This window comes from Priapulus caudatus, unplaced genomic scaffold (assembly GCF_000485595.1).
Source record: "Priapulus caudatus unplaced genomic scaffold, Priapulus_caudatus-5.0.1 Scaffold140, whole genome shotgun sequence".
Lineage (NCBI taxonomy): Eukaryota > Metazoa > Priapulida > Priapulimorpha > Priapulimorphida > Priapulidae > Priapulus > Priapulus caudatus.
The window spans coordinates 306,409-326,185 of NW_014577201.1; the positions used below are offsets into that span (position 1 = coordinate 306,409).

Here is a 19,777-nt window from a genome sequence, read left to right on the forward strand (position 1 = left end):
TGGGGAGCCTGTCCGAACACAGGCAGGGCGCGGGCAAGGTACTTGCGCCACCGATCTTTAGTGGTCGTGGCGAAGAGATTAATCAGCGTCGCGCAAACACGACCGGCCACTGAGCGCCCGGCGCGCCGCGGATGTTCTAAGTTCCGAATGTACTCGAATGCGATTTGGGGGGTGACGCGATGAAAAGGCCGCGGCGGCCGCAGGGGGCCGGGCGGCGGGTGGGGCTGCGATGATCGTGAGTGACCCGGGATAATGAAACGAATGCGTGGCCGGGTGGAGGGCACCGCGAGGAGGAGCGGGACTGTTGGTGCCGACCGGACCAGTGCGCCCGATGACCGTCATATTCCTCTTATTTGGACCTCTTTTTCTACTCTAGGCGACCACGAAGGCGTGCAGAGGCGAAATCATGCAGAAGGACAATAATGTCATAGTCTGATCATGTAAGACAGATAGAGCTAACATGATAACTTAGGTGTTGCACTTATATTGAGCATACTGCCATGGCAAGAGACAATCTAGGAGACAACTCTTGAAAGATTTAAACTAAATCTTGGGACAATCTTGGACAATCTATGCGGCAATCTTGGGACAATCTTGGGAGAACAATCTTGGAACTGGTGATATCATAATTTTCCGCTGAGTCGCTGGCTGCTTCAGTTGATACTATAACACGCAAGCTTCAAGTTGTAAAGTGACTTGGACTAAACTGAGAGTGCGTAGCTGTTGGCCGTGGGTTCGCATTCTGCAATTACTAGTTCTCAAGCCGATGAGCTATAACATCGATGCCAGCGGCTCCTCATTTTTGGCGGATTTTTTCCGTAAGCGGCATGTGGATGTTAGCGTTTTAGGTTAACGCGCTGCTATCACAAGCGTTCGCTGCTGTGTACTGTTGACCGGTCGCCGAGCTGTCTACGAGAACCCGTGAACCGCGTCAAGCGCAATCCGGTCTCGTGTTACACCTAGATAAAACGGCAACCGTTACGGGGTTCGAGCCAGTTTTTTGCCAATTTTGAAACCAAGAAAGCTACAATTGCGTGGCGACGTGGTAGCCGAGTGTGAAGAATCCATTCAGTGAAAAACTGTTGAAAAATGCTAGCACGAGTACTTACTGAATCCGATTTACGACTGTTAATCAAAAGTCGCGCGCTTTGAGGTGAAGTAGATGTTGCAGGTAACACCGCTAAGAAGTCTTTAAGTCGTTGAATAGCATGAAGACTTTGATAGCGGTGATTTACTGCGCGATATTGTAACAGGTGAAGATGACTTTATGTTGGGCTAGAGAATGTAGCACCTTCACAAACTTCTCGTCGGTAAGCCAATCATCTATCTGATCTATCTATCTATCTATCTATCTATCATCTATCTATCTATTATCTATCTATTATCTATATATCTATCTATCTATCTATCTATCTATCTATCTATCTATCTATCTATCTATGCTATCTATCTATCTAGCTATCTATCCATCTCTAATCTATCTATCTATCTGCTATTCTATCTATCTATCTATCTACTATCTAGTTTCTTCTATCTATCTACTTATTCTCATTGAGAGAGAGAGAGAGAGAGAGAGAGAGAGAGAGAGAGAGAGAGAGAGAGAGAGAGAGAGAGACAGACAGACAGAGAAGGGGTAGGGGCGAGCGAAGGAAAAAGAGAAGGGATATAGAGAGCGAGCTGCCTGCTCGATAGTCGCTCTCGCTCTACTCCCGTGAAGCAAATCGTCTCTAACAGGGTACGCCATCGCAACAGATCTTGTCGTCGGCCACGGTGGCTGGATTGGTTTACGTAGCTCCGCACGTTTCGTGACAAATGGTGCGAGCTCCTCGTTTCGTTTCGTTTACGTACTCGAGTTGTTGCCGGGTGCACAGGCATCTTGGAGCGTTTCAATAAAATTTAATGCTAAATAAATACGAAATCTATTTACTACCAAAGTCTTAATGTTTCTCTACTCTCTTTCACCTATTATTGCCGACAATTTCTTGTAAATGCCATCCAAATGCTTATCTGCAACACACGCTGGCTGCCGCACGCTAGCTGCTGCATACTGTCACCTAAATATATAATACACGCGGCAGCCAGCGTGTATTGCAGATGAGCATTTGGACGGCATTTACAGGAAATTGTCGGCAATAATAGGTGAAAGAGAGTAGAGAAACATTAAGACGTTGGTAGTAAATAGATTTCGTATTTATTTAGTATTATATTCTATTGAAACGCTCCAAGTGCCTGTGGCCGGGTGGATCACGTTCGGGATGATTTTATAGCACGCGTGTGCGAAAATGAGAAAAATAAGGGATGAAAAAGTTTCCTATTTATTACGACACTATAATAGATCCGTACGAGAAATGCAGACGTCGGTGAGGGTTCGCATTGTCGACACGTATATAATGGGACAAGTTTGAATGAGTCTATCACGCACGCTGCTTGTCCGTTATAATTTGGGAAAGATACTTCTATTTTTCGCTGTTATTTTCAAGAAAGTGTCTTGAACTGTGAAAGCGAGTGCTATTTCCACCCTCTGGTGTTGTATTATGTTATATTAAGGTTGCGTCGCGTTGCGCTGCGTTGCGCTCTGTTCTGTTGACATAGGAACCTAGAGGAATTCAGTAGAATTTACTCATGCCAATACACTACCCTGACAGAACCCTGAGCGATATTTTGAATCCATCCCAGGTCTGCTGCGCAAATGTGACATGACACACGGACGTAACGCGTGCGTTATCGCAGCTATGTATATGCAGTATTTCGCGACTGTCGCGACTGTCGCGCTAGTGTCGCGCCTGTATTATAAATGCAGAATTTTTTGCCGGTAAATCAACGTACAAGAACACGGATCGCGTTTGGCGGTGAGCTGCATTCGTTATAAATTTACACGTACCTTGAACGTATTATTACTATGTCGGCTGCATGAATAAGAGACGCACGAACACTCGAAAAGACGTAGTTTACATGCATAATGAGAGGCGTCGTAGCATTAGAAGTGGCCAGAACCCCGGTGGCTATATTGATTCGACCGATCCCTGATAATTATCGCATAGCATGCAGTCTTTGAACGTACGTTCAAACGGCATTCTGACTGCCAATTTCTATCATGAAAGAGATTATTAAATTGCTATAATATATTCATACATCATGTGTAACGAGCCAGGCGACTCCGCGGGGCACGTGACAATGCCTGTTTCAAACATAAACAAAGAACAAAAAATGTGCTTTTGTTTCTGTGTGGTAACGTATGGCACGTGTATAATTTTATGTCAGCATCCCTATTACACATGCAGATCTGCACTTTGTGTTATCTATACTACACTAGCTACACTACCTTAGCTTCTTCTCGTATCCGAGATGCAAAGCGACTGTTTTGAACTTTTTAGGGAACTGCAGTGATGCGTTCCACGCAATACTATTGCCGTCTTTATTCACCATCATTCCAGTGGGCACAGGTTCCCCGGCGTTTCAGATGGAAACACTCTTGGGCAACTAATTCCCCATCTGAAGTCACGTTATATCTGCCCTTTAGGTTATATATAATACGACTAACTATTATTGAGCGGTTGTGACATGGAGTTTAATGGACAGACAAAAGCAATGTTGAGCGCGACTGTAACGCACGTATGTGTGTGTGTGTGTGAGATAGATAGATAGATAGATAGATAGATAGATAGATAGATAGATAGATAGATAGATAGATAGATAGATAGATAGATAGATAGATAGATAGATAGATTGGCTTACCACGAGAAGTTTGTGAAGGTGTACATTCTTAGCACAACATAAGTCAATTTCACCTGTTACAATATGCGCAGTAAAATCACCGTAAAAGATCTATGCTAAATTCAACGACTTAAAGACTTCTTAGCGTGTTTACCTGCCAACTATACTTCACCTCAAAGCGCGGCGACTTTTATTAACAGTCGTAAATCGGATAGTAAGTACTCTGCTAGATTTTTCACAGTTTTTCACTGAATGGATTCTTCACACTCACGTCGCCACGCTAATTGTAGGCTTATTGGTTTAAAATTGCAAAAACTCTCGACCTAACGTGCTTTTATCTAGTTAACAAACCTGATTGGTTGACCGTTACGGTTCCTCGTAGAAGCTGGCGACCGTCAACGTACACAGCAGCGAACGCTTTGATACATGCGTTAACTAAAACGCTAACATCCACAATCCGCTTAGGAAAAAATCCGCAAAAATGAGGATGCAGCTGCAATGATGTTTACTCATGGCTTGAGACTATATTGCAGAATGCGAACCCACCCACAGCTACCACTCTCAGTTTAGTCCACTCACTTTTAAACTTGAAGTCTTGCGTGTTATAGTATCAACTGAACGGAGCCGCGACTCAGCGGAATTATGATATCACCAGTTCCAAGATTGTCTCCAAGATTGTCCAAGATTGCCCAAGATTGTCCAAGATTGTCCAAGATTGTTTAAGATTGTTCCAAGATTGTCTCCTAGATGTCTCTTGCATGGCAGTATGCTCAATATAAGTGAACACCTAAGTTATCATGTTAGCTCATCTGTCTTACATGATCAGCACTATGACATTATTTCTTCTCATGATTTCGCCTCTCACCTTCGTGGTCGCTAATAGAAAAAAAGTCAAATAAAGGAATATGACGGTCATGCGACTGTCTCGCAAAAAGTCCGTTTGCTTCTCACACGATTCGTTCATTATCCCGTGCACTCAGATATCCACACGCATTTTCATGCGTCACCCAAATGAATTGAAGTAATTGAATTAAAATCGTGTCATTCGTTTCCACGCTGATTAATTTGCACCACACACTAAAGATCGGTGCCACATACCTTGCGCCTGACTGTGTCACACATGCACACCCTAAGCAAATGAGAGTAGAATACTGTATATATATATATATATATATATATATATATAATATTATAGCAGAGGAGAGAGAGAGAGAGAGGAGAGAGAAAAGAGAGAGAAGAGAGGGAGAGAAGAGAGACAGACAGACAGAGAAGGGGTAGGGGCGAACGCGAAGGAAAAAGAGAAGGGATATAGAGAGCGAGCTGCCTGCTCGATAGTCGCTCTCGCTCTACTCCCGTGAAGCAAATCGTCTCTAACAGGCGTACGCCATCGCAACAGATCTTGTCGTCGGCACGGTGGCTGGATTGCGTTTACGTAGCTCCGCACGTTTTCGTGACAATGTTGCGAGCTCTCGTTTCGTTTCGTTTACGTACTCGAGTTGTGGCCGGGTGCACAGGGCATCTTGGAAGCGTTTCAATAAAATTTAATGCTAAATAAATACGAAATCTATTTTACTACCAAAGTCTTAATGTTTCTCTACTCTCTTTCACCTATTTTTTGCCGACAATTTTCTTGTAAATGCCATCAAATGCTTATCTGCCAACACACGCTGGCTGCCGCCACGCTAGCTGGCCTGCATCACTGTCACCTAAATATATAATACAGCGGCAGCCAGCGTGTATTGCCAGATGAGCTTTGGACGGCATTTACAGGGAAATTGTGCCAATAATAGCTGAAAGAGAGCTAAGAGAACATTAGAGCGTTGCGTAGTTAAATTAGATTTCGTATTTACTTTAGTATTATATTCTATTGAAACGCTCAAGTGCCTGTGGCCGGGTGGATCACGTTCGGGGATGATTTTTATAGCACGCGTGTGCGAAAATGAGAAAAATAAGGGATGAAAAAGTTTCCTATTTATTACGACACTATAATAGATCCGTACGAGAGATGCAGACCGTCGGTGAGGCGTTCGCATTGTCGACACGTTATATAATGCGGACAAGTTTGAATGAGTCTATCACGCACGCTGCTTGTCCGTTATAAAATTTGGCGAAAGATCTTCTATTTTCGCTGTTATTTTCAAGAAAGTGTCTTGAACTGTGAAACGAGTGCATATTTCCACCCTCTGGTGTTGTATTATGTTATATTTAAGGTTGCGTCGCCGTTGCGCTGCGTTGCGCTCTGTTCTGTTGACATAGGACTAGAGGAAGTTTCAGTAGAATATTACTCATGCCAATACACTTCCCTGACAGACCCTGAGCGATTTTGAATCCATCCCAGGTCTGCTGCGCAAATGTGACATGACACACGGACGTAACGCGTGCGTTATCGCAGCTATGTATATGCAGTATTCGCGGACTGTCGCGACTGTCGCGCTAGTGTCGCGCCTGTATTATAAATGCAGAATTTTTTGCGCGGTAAATCAACGTACAAGAACACGGGATCGCGGTTTGGCGGTGAGCTGCATTCGTTATAAATTTACACGTACCTTGAACGTAGTTATTACGTATGTGCGGCTGCCTGAATAGAGACGCGCACGAACACTCGAAAAGACGTAGTTTACATGGTAATGAGAGGCGTCGTAGCATTGAGAAGTGGCCAGAACTCCAGTGGCTATATTGATTCGACCGATCCCTGTAATTATCGGCATAGCATGGCAGGTCTTTGAACGTACGTTCAAACGGCATTCTGACTGCCAATTTCTATCATGAAAGAGATTATTAAATTCGCTATAATATATTTCATACATCATGTGTAACGAGCCAGGCGACTCCGCGGGGCACGTGACAATGCCTAGTTTCAACATAGTACAAAGGAACAAAAAATGTGCTTTTTGTTTCTGTGTGGCGGTAAACGTATGAGCACGTGTATAATTTTATGTCAGCATCCCTATTACACATGCAGATCTGCACTTTGTGTGTTATTCTATACTACACTAGCTACACCTTACCTCAGCTGTCTTCTCGTATCCGAGATGCAAAGCGACTGTTTGAACTTTTTAGGGAACTGCCAGTGATGCGTTCCACGCAATACTATTGCCGTCTTTATTCACCATCATTCCAGTGGGCACAGCGTTCCCCGGCGTTTCAAATGGAAACACTCTTGGGCAACTAATTCCCCATCTTGAAGTCACGTTATATCTGCCCTTTAGGTTATATATAATACGGACTAACTATTATTGAGCGGTTGTGACATGGAGTTTAATGGACAGACAAAAGCAATGTTGAGCCGCGACTGTAACGCACGTAGTGTGTGTGCTGCGTTGTGTGTGATGTTGTGTGTGTGTGTGTGTGTGTGTGTATGTGTGTGTGTGCGTGCGTGCGTGCGTGCGTGCGCGCGTGCGTGCGTCTCTGTGTGTGTTCTTCTGATAGCGGTCTTTCGAGCCATTAAACTAAGTAATCGTTAGAAATGAAGAGATATATGATGAAGCGCGCAGCGGCCGCCCGCCCGTAATTTCTGTCGTGCCTCGTTATATGGTGTCGGTGTCTTTATTTCTCTTACTGTGTATATATATACAGGGTGCGAAATTAACGGGAGTCCGGAGTCAAATACTCCCTGATTTACTGTCGGACTCCCTGATTTGACATATGCAGGAGTCCGTGTGACTCCCTAAAAATTCTGCCATACTACTTCGCTCCGGAGCACGGCCTCGCGGAATTACCGTATTTTTTCAGCTAATGTCCAAAAAACATTTGACAGACGTGCAACCGCATGAATCTTAAAAATAAGCATATGCGTTATTGTTAATATCTTTAATTTTAAACCTCAGACTGCGGACTCCTTTATTTTGCTGCGGACTCCCTTTTTTTGAGGGTAGGGAGTCCGTTGGACTCCCGTGTTCAAAAGTTAATTTCTACCCCTGTAGTATATTATTATTTTATTAGCACACAACCGCGAATTGTTTCTTTACTGGAAACGACGTATTGGCGAGTGTTCTACCGAGAAGTAGGGTTCTACATGCTTTTTATGGTGAGCACAAGCATGTGGCGGTCCCTCGTGTGTCGTGTACTTTTTAAAGTTTATACATCTCTGAAACGCCGCTTTGCTCACGAAATCCTTTTACACATTCATCGATATTTTGACTTTACAACCGCATCGTTTTTTTATTGGTATTTGCAATACGTTTCGGTGCGCGTGATAAACCGAGCCCGGGTATTCAGTTGCAAAACAGCGCAAACAAAGTGTGATCTAGTAAGTAAGTAAGTAAGTAAAAACTTTATTTAACGACGGTAAAACATGTTAGGTACAGACACAATAAATTGGCGCGGACCTATCTTCCACATGGCCGTCTCACAGCAACAGAACGGTTAAATATTAAATAAATACACAATAGGTTGAAATACTTTGACTAAAATTGTACTGAGTAAGTAGAGCACAATTGGCCCTATTGATAGGGCAAGATTTTCTTTAGACGGACTTTAAAAGAAGAAATGGTGGGGGCATCTCGAACGTCAGGAGGTAAATTATTCCATTCAGATGCCGCCGCACACCGAAAAGATTTTCGTAGCATTTCAGTGCGTGCACGGGGCGGATACAAACGCGCTTCATCTGCACACACACACTACGCGTCCGTCTGGAGCTCACTTCATGTTTAAAAGTAAAAGAAACCGTCAAGATAGGCAGGTGCCTGCTTACGTAAAATTTTGTAAGTTAAAAGAGATCGATGGTAATAAAAACGTTGGCGAACAGTCATAAAACCTAGCTGCGAAAAGATTTCTTCAGTTCAGGCGTCTGAATGTCTACGAATGTTAAGAATCAACCGCGCAAAATGTTTCTGCAGGTTAAAAACTTTGTCAATATAACTCTTCGCGGCATTTCCCCACACAACAATACCATAATCAATATCAGGTAAAACAAAGCCAAAGTAAAACTTCAGGCAGGAATCATGATTTCCAAAACAGTGCCAGCTTTTTTGAGATCTTGGCACACACGTTCATTATGTGTTCTTTAAACGTGAGATTTTCATCAACATGGATACCTAAGATTTTCTCACTCGACGTGGTGGGAAGAACAGAGCCATCATAGACAGTATGGAGTACCGCGAATGGGAGCGTAGAACGATTCTGTCTGGAAGTGACCAGCATGGTTTTGGTCTTCGATGGATTGATGACCATTTTGTTTTTAGAACACCACTCACGAACTTTCTCCATATTGTTATTTAGACGCTGTTTCAGGTTAGGCAAAGATTTGTCAGTAACAACAACGGTGGAGTCGTCAGCATACATATGAATATTGGCATTGTTAATGTGCAGGAGCATGTCATTTATAAACATAATAAAAAAGAGGGGCCCCAAAATAGAACCTTGTGGGACACCAACGAATATGGGCACTTCAGCTGATAATGACCCATTAAAAAATACTCTGGAGTATCTGTTAGATAAAAAAACTCTCGAAAAATTTCATTGCTGCATCATCACATCTATACATTTTCAGCTTTTTAAGTAAGAGACAGTGATCAACGAGATCAAAGGCTTTACGAAAATCAAGTAGGAGAACTCCAGATAAAATATGTTCAGCTGAGTCGATGCATTTGTAGAAAACGTCAGTGAGGTTGATGAGAGCAGACTCACAGGAGAAGCCTTTCTTAAAGCCAGATTGATACTAGGATAAGAGATTGTGCTGTTGTAAAAATGAGTATAAACAATCATGCACATGTATTTCAAGGAGCTTGCTCAGGATAGGTAAGACAGATATAGGCCTAAAATTGTTCATGGCAGAAGTCGACCCAGTTTTGAATAAGACATATACTTTAGCGACTTTCCACTTGGACGGGAAACACATATACAACATACACATATTTAACACTTTTGCCAATGACGGAGCTAAGACATATGATCCGAGTTTAAGAAAACGCGCATCTATTCCATCTAATCCAACGGCCTTACCAGTGTCAAGGTCGGTGAGATACTGACTTGATCTTGACTTGATCACTTCACGATTGCTAGCCCAAAACATGCACTAGAGTGACTAGTGACTATACACGGACATATGACGATATAGGCAAATCTGTATACTGACGGGGCCGGAACGCCGACGAGACAAGAAAGTTCACTCATCGATATTCTTACATTGCAATATTATATAATATACATTGCAATATATATTACATTATATATATTATATATATAATATATATATATATATATATATATATATATATATATTATATATTATATATCTATATTATATATTATATATTATATCTATATACATTTTATTATCTATTATTATATTATTATTATTATATATATATATTTATATTTATATATATTATTTATATATTATATTATATTATTTTATATTTATTAATTAATTATTATTATTATTTATTATATTTATATTATTTATTATTTATATATTATATATCTATATTATGTATATATATATATAATATATTATATACATTATATAATATTATATAATATACTATATTATACTATATATTATATGATATATAATATATATTTACTAATTATATATATTATACGTTATATACATATTATCTATACACACGCAGTAACGTCCCCAACGTACTCCCCCTGAGACATGACTCGTTTGCGGTAGGCGTGTATGAAATCTGTTATTACTGACGGGGGCCGAGAACGCCGACGAGACAAGAAAGTTCAACTCATCGATATTCTTACATTGCAATATTATATAATATACATTGCAATATATATTACATTATATATATTATATAATATATATATATATAATATATATATATTATATAGTATATTATATATTATATATATATTATATATTATTAATATATAATATATTATTATTATTATTATAATATATTATTATATATTATATTATATATTAATATATATATTATATATATTATATATTTATAATAATTTTATTATATTATTATATTATTATTATTATTATTATTATTTATTTATTATATTAATTATTATTATAAGTTATTATATTTATATATTATTATATATTATATATTTATATTATATATATAATATATAATTATATATATATATATATTTATATATATATATATTACATTGCAATATATATTATATTATATACATATATATCTATACACACGCAGTAACGTCCCAACGTACTCCCCCTGAGACATGACTCGTTTGGACGTAGGTGATTTACCAGCTGTTATATTGTGTAGAGCTTCCCAGAGGAGAGGACATGGGCAATCTTGCGTTATTATTTTCTGTTAAGGCAGTGAAGCCGACCGACGATGAGAACTCGTGCAAAAAATTAAAACTTCTAGTGTGTGCCTATAGCAGGTAGCTGATAATGAATCGGAATTATTCTTTCACACCTAGCCGTCGGTGCAGCTGTGCGCAAAAGTTAACTCTCGCCCGTTTGCTCTCATCGTGTCTCGAGAGACTGTTGCTAATTTTACATGTTTCTATGCGGCTCTTACTGCGAATTTCACACTCTGTAAGCCGCAAAATCGACACTCGTGGTGTGCGGCGAAGTATATGTGTGCATCAAATGTGACGGATACTCGTTTTTGTTCATCGCTCCTCCAAATTCCGACGTTAGTTACGAGTAATTATAGTTATGAAAATTTGCGTTTTAGTTTGCTTTTTTCTAGTCGTTTTATAATTACGACAGCACTAAATTCGTGGATTGTCACGGTAAATTTTAGGAGTTGTTTGAACAGCTATAATGTATATATGCATGCGCTAGCAAGGCCAAAGATCGTCACTGGAACAAGCGTCTTTTTCTGTGCTGTTATTTCGCCGATCGATGTTGAAGACGCAATTTCCACGTTTTCGCATTGATCTATCCCTCATAGGCGGCTACTATAGCTATAGCACTTGACACTAAGGTTATCAGAGTCATATAATGCTAATATTACTAAAATCTGCAATTTTATATGTGCCGTGTACACTTTCGCATAGTTAAAAGTTAAAATTGTTTATCTTTTTTTCTTGAACCTACTTGTAGCTTGTGATTGAGCTGTCAAGGCAAAAGAACAGCCAACGACTACTTATTATCAAGCCACACACAGGTTCAAAACTTCCACCAGACAGATATTGTCTATTTGCCTGCAACTATAGGCAAAGGGGCAAAAGGGTGAGTCAATAATCATTGGTCATTAATTGCTGCCAATTGGCCTTCTTAATACGCTCTTGTTAATATAGTTTTGCATTTGTTTAGAGCATAATTATTGGTCAAATCTACTGTTATAGTCATGAATAAATGAGAAAAGTATGCAAGTCAAAACCTCTGACTTGCCTTTGATTAATGTAGGTTGGTCCCAGACTACAACTGGGTGTTCAAAGCATGACACCAAGGTTAAACATTTCACCTCAACAAGGTAAGTGTTTTAGTTTACTGGCAACAATATTAGTATCTTGATAATTTTAAATATAGTTTTACAAAGGGAAAAGGTAGAAAACATAGTAAAAGTATAGCTATAAGTATTGGTACTTTGCAACTTGTTGCCGCGTAGGTCTCACGTGAGCCGTATCAATGAAAAGGGGGAGACCTGGAGCTGGTGTCCCACTCTCGATGGGGTCCGGCGCAACAGTTTATTTATTAATTGTCGATTGCAAGATACAAAATACAAAGATTAGATTGTGTTTTGCTTGACCTTTTGAGTCCTGGAAAATGGACATTATAGCCCCTAGAAAATTCCTGGAACATGATTGGCCTTTTATGATGAACATGGCCATGATGAACATGGCAACCGAATTTGAATCTTACTTGTTGTTTTCTTGTTTTTCACTTACAGTAATTCATTTAACAGACTAGCTTTTAGTATAAAAAATATCCCGCATTACGAAAACTCAGGTAACGAAAATTTTCCATATTATACCTACTTTGGAACTTACAACCACAGCATTAGATACAACCACTCGTTTATACATAATTTAAAATAATAACCGCACAATTCGGGATGTGAAATGTAAATTCGCTGTTATGAAATTTTTCAAAAGATTGAGTGGGTTACTTTTCACTATAGGTGGCATGCTCAAATGCTGTAAATAAAAGTTATGTAATAAATAACACGTCAGCCAGCTGCCTGCTCTTCATCGGTACATGTAATATACATATTAAACGTAAAAATATGCTGTCATTACATCAGACAGTGTGGTTCATAGGGTCTATGTCCCCCAGTAGTACAGTAGATTAGAAAAAAATCGTTCAAATTGTGAAAAAAGTATGAAAATTGCCGAAACATTGCTACTTTTGTATGCTCTTTCATTAAAAACAGGACACCGCGATCCACCTACACTTCGGCCACCATCTTGATCAATGGGCCACCGTCATTTCTTAAAAAATAGCTATTTTTCTCGTTTTTATAATTTCAGTACAGACTTGAAAATTGACTGACAGACGTAATTTGGGTTACTATTTCATACAACAACGGGATGCATGTGATCAAGGCGTTTTCGGCCGCCATCTCGAATTCAAATGGCCCGCGTATTTCTTAAAACATAGCTATATTCTCGGTTAATCATCTTGTACAGACTTGAAAATGACTGACAGACTAATTGGGTACTTTTCATACACAAAGGATGCATGTGATCCAAGGGCGTTTTCGGCCCCATCTTGAATTCAAATGGCCGCCCGTCATTTCTTAAAAATAGCTATATCTCGTTGAATAATCTTATCGATACGCGACTTGATAATTGATGACAGACGTATTTGGCGTTACTATTTCAGTACAACACGGGATGCATGTGATCAGGGCGTTTTCGGCGCCATCTTGATTCAAAATGGTCGCCGTCTATTCTTAAAAAATAGCTATATCTCGGTTAATAATCTTTCGTACAGACTTTGAAAAAATTTACTGACAGACGTAATTTGGCGTTACTATTTCAACAACAACGTGATGATGCTGATCAAGGGCGGTTCAAAACTGGCCGCATAAAATTACACAACTTAGCAATATTCCCAGGTCTCACGGAAGATATAGAGACGCGAAAATTTAGCCGACGTCGGCGGCAGGTTAATACCCATCGGCCAAGTTCGACACGTTGCCGTATCCAACACGCGTTCTGGGCAGACGATGGCAAAAACACGGCCATTTATCGTGTGAGTTCTAAACACGCATTTTCAACGTGCCGTTCTTCAAGTAAACGCGGACGTGTACACAAGCAGTTCAAAACTCACGGCGCGCGAGCACGCACGCACGCACATAACAGATAGCTATACGCCGCGAGAACGCACGCATGCAGCATAACAGATAGCTATATACGGCGCACGAGCACGCACGCACATAACAGAAGCTATATACGCGCGCGAGCAGCACGCACATAACAGCCGTACCTATTACGCGCGCGAGCACGCACGCACATAACACGGCGTACCTATACGCCCGCGAGAACGCACGCATGCACGCACATAACAGATAGCTTATATACGGCGCGCGCGAGCAGCACGCACATAACAAGGTACCTATACGCCCGCGGAGACGCACGCCACATAACAGATTAGCCGATACGCCCGCGCAGCACGCACGCACATAACAAGGTACCTATACGCCCGCGAGAACGCACGCACGCACATAACAGATAGCTATATAACGGCGCGCGAGCACGCACGCACATAACAGGTACCTATACAGCCGCCGCGAGAACGCACGCAATAATAGAAGCTATATACGCGCGCGAGCACGCACGCAGTATAACAGGTACCTATACGCCCGCGAGAACGCACGCAGATAACAGGTAACTATATACGCGCGCGAGCACGCACGCACATAACAGATATCTATACGCCCGTTGAGAACGCACGCACGCACATTAACAGGATAGCCTATATAGCGCGCGCGAGCACGCACGCACATACACAGGTACCTATACGCGCCGCGAGAACGCACGCACATACAGAAGCTATATACGGCGCGCGAGCACGCACGCAATAACAGGTACTTATACGCCCGCCAGAGACGCACGGCACGAACAAAGCTATATACGCGCGCGAGCACGCACGCACAAAACAGGTACCTATACTGCCCGCGAGAACGCACGCACGCACATAACAGAAGCTATATACGCGCACGAGCACGCACGCAGCATAACAGGGTACCTATACGCCCGCGAGAACGCACGCACATACAGAAGCGATATACGCGCGGAGCAGCAGCACCAGCACATAACAGTGTACCTATACGCCGCGAGAACGCCACGCGACGACATAACAAAAGCTATAATACGCGTGCGAGCACGCACGCACATAAAGGATACCATATACGCCGCGAGAACGCACGCACGCAACATAACAGATAGCTATAATACGCGCGCGAGCACGCATGCACATAACAAGGTTACCTTATACGCCCCGCGAGAACGCACGCAGCACATAACAGATAGCTATATACGCGGCGCAATCACGCACGCACATAACAGATAGCTATATCGCGCGCGAGCACGCATGCACGCACTTAACAGATACCTATACGCCCGCGATAACGCGACGACATAACAGATACTATACTGTACTACAAGTACTATATTTGTGTTTGTGCATGCAGAGGTACATGTTACCGGCACTGAGTGACAATCTGCGACAACTTGTGCGACAATGCAGTTTCGAGACATTTGTGTTAACTTAAACAATAGTATTATAGCTTGCCATGCATGTTCTTGTGTACTGTATACTACAACTTGTTGTCTTGAATTATCTCTCTCTCACACTGGGGATTCCGATTGCCAGTTTGGCATTGTGTTTGTTATATACTGAGAAAAATCGGTAATTCAACATTTTCACCATGTTTGTTTGTATCGTTATACTATGTCATTGATCATTTTGAAGTACAAAGATAAATGTGCATGGCGGCCATGTTGAATTCAATAGGCGCCGCTGTAATTATAATTGGAACTTGTGTGTCTTGTTTTAATATGAGAGCTTATTAACCTGCGCCAGTCTGCAAATTTTCACGTCTCTATATCTTCCGTGAACGAAAAAATTGCTAAGTTTGTAATTTTTATGGTGGCCATTTGAATCCAAGATGGTGGCCAAAAACGCTTTTGGATCACATCATCACGTTGTAGTATGAAATAGTAACCCAATTACGTCTGTCAGTAAATTTTCAAGTCTGTACGAAGATTATTAACCGAAAATATAGCTATTTTTAAGAAATGACGCGCGGCTATTTTGAATTCAAGATGGTGGCCGAAAACGCCTTGGATCACATGCATCCCGTTGTGTATGAAATAGTAACCCAATTACGTCGTCAGTAAATTTCAAGTCCGTACGAAGATTATTACCGAGATATCGCTATTTTTAAGAAATGACGGCGGCCATTTTTGAATTCAGGATGGCGCGGCCGAATCGCCTTGCACTCCGCCCCTCACCTAAACTTCCGAGCTCCCTTCCCACATGCCTTCTGCCCAACAGACTAACCCCGCCAAAAACAAAAAAAAAAAAAAAAAAAAAAAAAAAAAACAAAAAAAAAAAAAAAAAAAAAAAAAAAAAAAAAAAAAAAAAAACAAAAAAAAAAAAAAATACCGATCACATGCATCACGTTGTGTATGATAGGTAACCCAATTACGTTCTGTCAGTCATTTTTCAGTCTTGTACGAGATTATTAACGAGATATAGCTATTTTTTAAGAATGACTGGCGGCATTTTGGTTCAAGATGGCGGCGACGTTTGGTAGGTGGATCGCGTGTGTCGCTGGCGCTTTACATAAAGAGCACATACAAAGTGATGCAAGGTGTACAATTGTTTCACACTTTTTTCACATTTGCGAGTTTGTGATTTTGATCCTAACCGACTGTACTACAGGATACTATCGGAAAGTACCCTGCGTACGGTTCGATATATCGGAACGTACCCTGCATGGTAACTATCTGATATGGATAGGGTTAGGGTTAGGGTCAGGGTTAGGGTTAGGGAGTAGGCGTAGGCGACTTCCTAGACTCGTTAGCGGAGTAGGCGAGGTACGGTCCGGCATATTAGATAGTACCAGGGTACGTTCCGATATATCGAACCATACACAGGGTACCCTCCGATAGTACCCTGGGGGACATATAGACCCTCTCAGCGACAGTGTGACCTATGTGCGTATGGTTTATGAAATGTGCATGTTTCTAAAATCAATCCCCCTGCAGCTAGTGTTATTTCAATAGTGGTTAACAATAACAACATCCTCAGATAGGTCCTCAATATCCTTCAGCAAGTAGAGATAGAGCGTGGGAAGTTAACTCGCAGTACTACCAGTGGACTAACCCCCCACTGTACATAGTATTTACTGTTAAAGCAGCTGCGTGGACTCGGGTCTAGGGAAGGAAACGGAGATAGGCACCGCCCTATGCGCCACATAGGCATGGGAAGGATGTAACTTTAACTAACAACATCATCAGCGGCTGCACTTACAATGATCCGCTTTAAACAGAGACCAGGCAAGTTTTGGTCTCCAGATCATGACCTAAAACATCAAAACCAGTCCATAATAACGATAACAATTAAGAGCGAGCCAAATGGTAATAGTGCTCTTCTCTCCCTACCATGCAGTGTTTCTAATTATGAATGCCCCTTTTCTCCCAGTGTTACAATGATACTGTCTTATATCATGAAAAAATCAATATATGCATTTGAAAATGTATACTCGCACTCATAATAGCCATTTTAGTACATTTACTAAGAAGCCCCTACTACTTAAGAATTTACTATAGGAACACGTCTCTAATTACATAATGGAATTTAATGGAAACGCGATTTACGTTACAGATTTTTCGCATCACATTTTTTTTTCTTGGACATTTACGCCACATTTGGCATAGTATAACTGTATAACACAATAAAAGCAATTAAAGTTCTGGATGACAAAATTAAAATGGACCCCCAGAACTCCAAACAAAATTTAGACACTTTAGAACATCTCAATTTAGAACTACAGGAGATTAGAAATAAACAGATCCAAGGCATAATAATCAGATCCAAAGCTAGATGGTATGAACTAGGGGAAAAACCATCATCCTATTTTTCTCACCTAGAAAATAGAAAGTATACAAACAAAATCATGAATGAAATAAAACGGGAGGATAAAACCACTGTTTCGAAACAAAGGAAAATTTTGAACATGCAAAAAAACTTCTACGAGGTTCTTTACACTAAAAAGCATGTTGAGGTGGACGACAATATTTATTTTGACAAACTGCAATGGGCAACTATTCTACTTCTGTCCGAATCGCCGTCTTCTAAACGCTTTAAGACGGTCAAAAAATAACAAAAGTCCAAGACTGGATGGTTACACTGCAGAATTTCTAAAATTCTTCTGCGTAGATATAGGATACTTTCTTCTTCGATCTATCAATTTTGCTTATGAAAATGAAAACCTGTCCATAACGCAAAAAAACAAGGCGTTATCGCATGTCTACCAAAGCCAGGTAGACCTCGAAACTATCTAAAAAATTGGCGCCCTATTTCTCTTCTAAATATCTCATATAAACTTATATCATCATGCATTGCTGAAAGACTAAAACTAGTCTTAGACAGTATAATTCACGAAGACCAAACAGGCTTCGTTAAAAGGAAGATCTATTAGAGAAAACATAAGACTATACTCCATGATGTACTGTTCGAAACTGAAAAACAAAACATACCTGGAATGCTGTTAGTAATTGACTTTGAAAAAGCTTTCGATTCAGTATCATGGGATTTTATACTCAAAGTTTTCGACCTCTTTAATTTTGGTGAATCTATAAAACAATGGATTCACATGTTCCAATATGGTTCTGAAGCCTGCGTTATTCAAAATGGCTATTTTTCAAGATTTTTTAAATTAGGTAGAGGTTGCCGACAAGGAGATCCGATCTCCCCCTACATCTTTATCCTCTGTGTGGAAATTTTGGGCATTGCTATTAGAAACAACAAAAATATTAAAGGCATAAAGTTATGGAATACCATATTTAAAATCTCCCAATATGCGGATGACACATCCCTTCTCTTAGACGGTAGTGAAAAGTCATTAAAAGAATCGCTAGATGTATTTAAATGGTACTATGAAATATCTGGTTTAAAAATTAATATAGGAAAAACTAAAGTAGTCTGGCTTGGATCAATGAGAGAGTCGGATCGACGTTTTTGCAGAGAAAACAATCTGGAATGGACCAACACATTCAAATCATTGGGTGTTGAATTCCAAGTAACAAATTTACAAAATATTACGGAATGGAATGTACTCCCCAAAATTCAAAATATGAAAAACATCTTGCACTCATGGTCTTATCGAAACATAACCCCATTAGGCAAAATAACTGTTATCAAATCACTAGTTCTTCCAATGATAACTGACTTATTACTAGCACTTCCGGATCCAGATGAAAAAATTATCAACATGCTAGACAAAATGTTCTCAGCGTTTATTTGGAACAAAAAACCGCCAAAAATAAGTAAGACTCAGCAGTCAAAAGACTATGAAAATGGAGGCTTAAAAATGGTACATAAAAAATTATGTGATAAGCCTAAAGTTGTCTTGGATTCGAAGATTTTGCACTAAACAAAATGCCTGGAATTTGTTTCCTAATCAATACGGCATGAATATAGTGGTTAGCATGGGCCCGGTAAATATAACGCCCTTAAATTATTTCAAAAATAGAAAATCCTTTCTGGGCAAATGTTACCCAAGCGTAGACAAAGTTTAGTACAAAATTTGAACTAAAACATAATATAGATATACTAACTCAACCGATATGGGGAAACCAGTGTGTTAAGTTGGATTTCATTAAACTCTGGTATAACCAAGGTCTGGTCTATGTAAAGGATGCAGCAAGATACTGGTAACATAAAAACTATAGCTGAGCTAAAAACTGATTACAAAATTAACATAACCTTTTTAGACTACATTAGATTAAAAAGAGCAATACCACAGAGCTGGTTAAAGGCATTATAGCCAATAATAAAATTACCCAACCCCCCTCCATACCACCCCAGCTACAGGCAGTCCTAACCGTAAACAAGGGATGTAGTGCATATCTCAAGATAATGATTTTTTAAATTGCCTATCGTCACAGGCAAAATGGATACGTGAGCTACCCCCAAACATAGATCAGC

The 19,777-nt window shown here is 40.3% G+C and overlaps 1 protein-coding gene across 7 annotated transcripts in view; it reads left to right on the plus strand.

Moving 5' to 3' along the window:
- The window catches only part of LOC106806081 (transcription initiation factor TFIID subunit 9B-like), a 45,687-nt gene that overhangs the window by 12,561 nt on the left and 13,349 nt on the right, over positions 1–19,777 (plus strand). For all 7 annotated transcript variants that reach the window (XM_014807930.1, XM_014807928.1, XM_014807931.1 and 4 more), the window contains 2 exons: positions 11,714–11,842; positions 12,020–12,086. In XM_014807930.1, the coding sequence (XP_014663416.1) occupies positions 11,714–11,842; positions 12,020–12,086 (196 nt within the window). The remainder of the gene's footprint in view (positions 1–11,713; positions 11,843–12,019; positions 12,087–19,777) is intronic.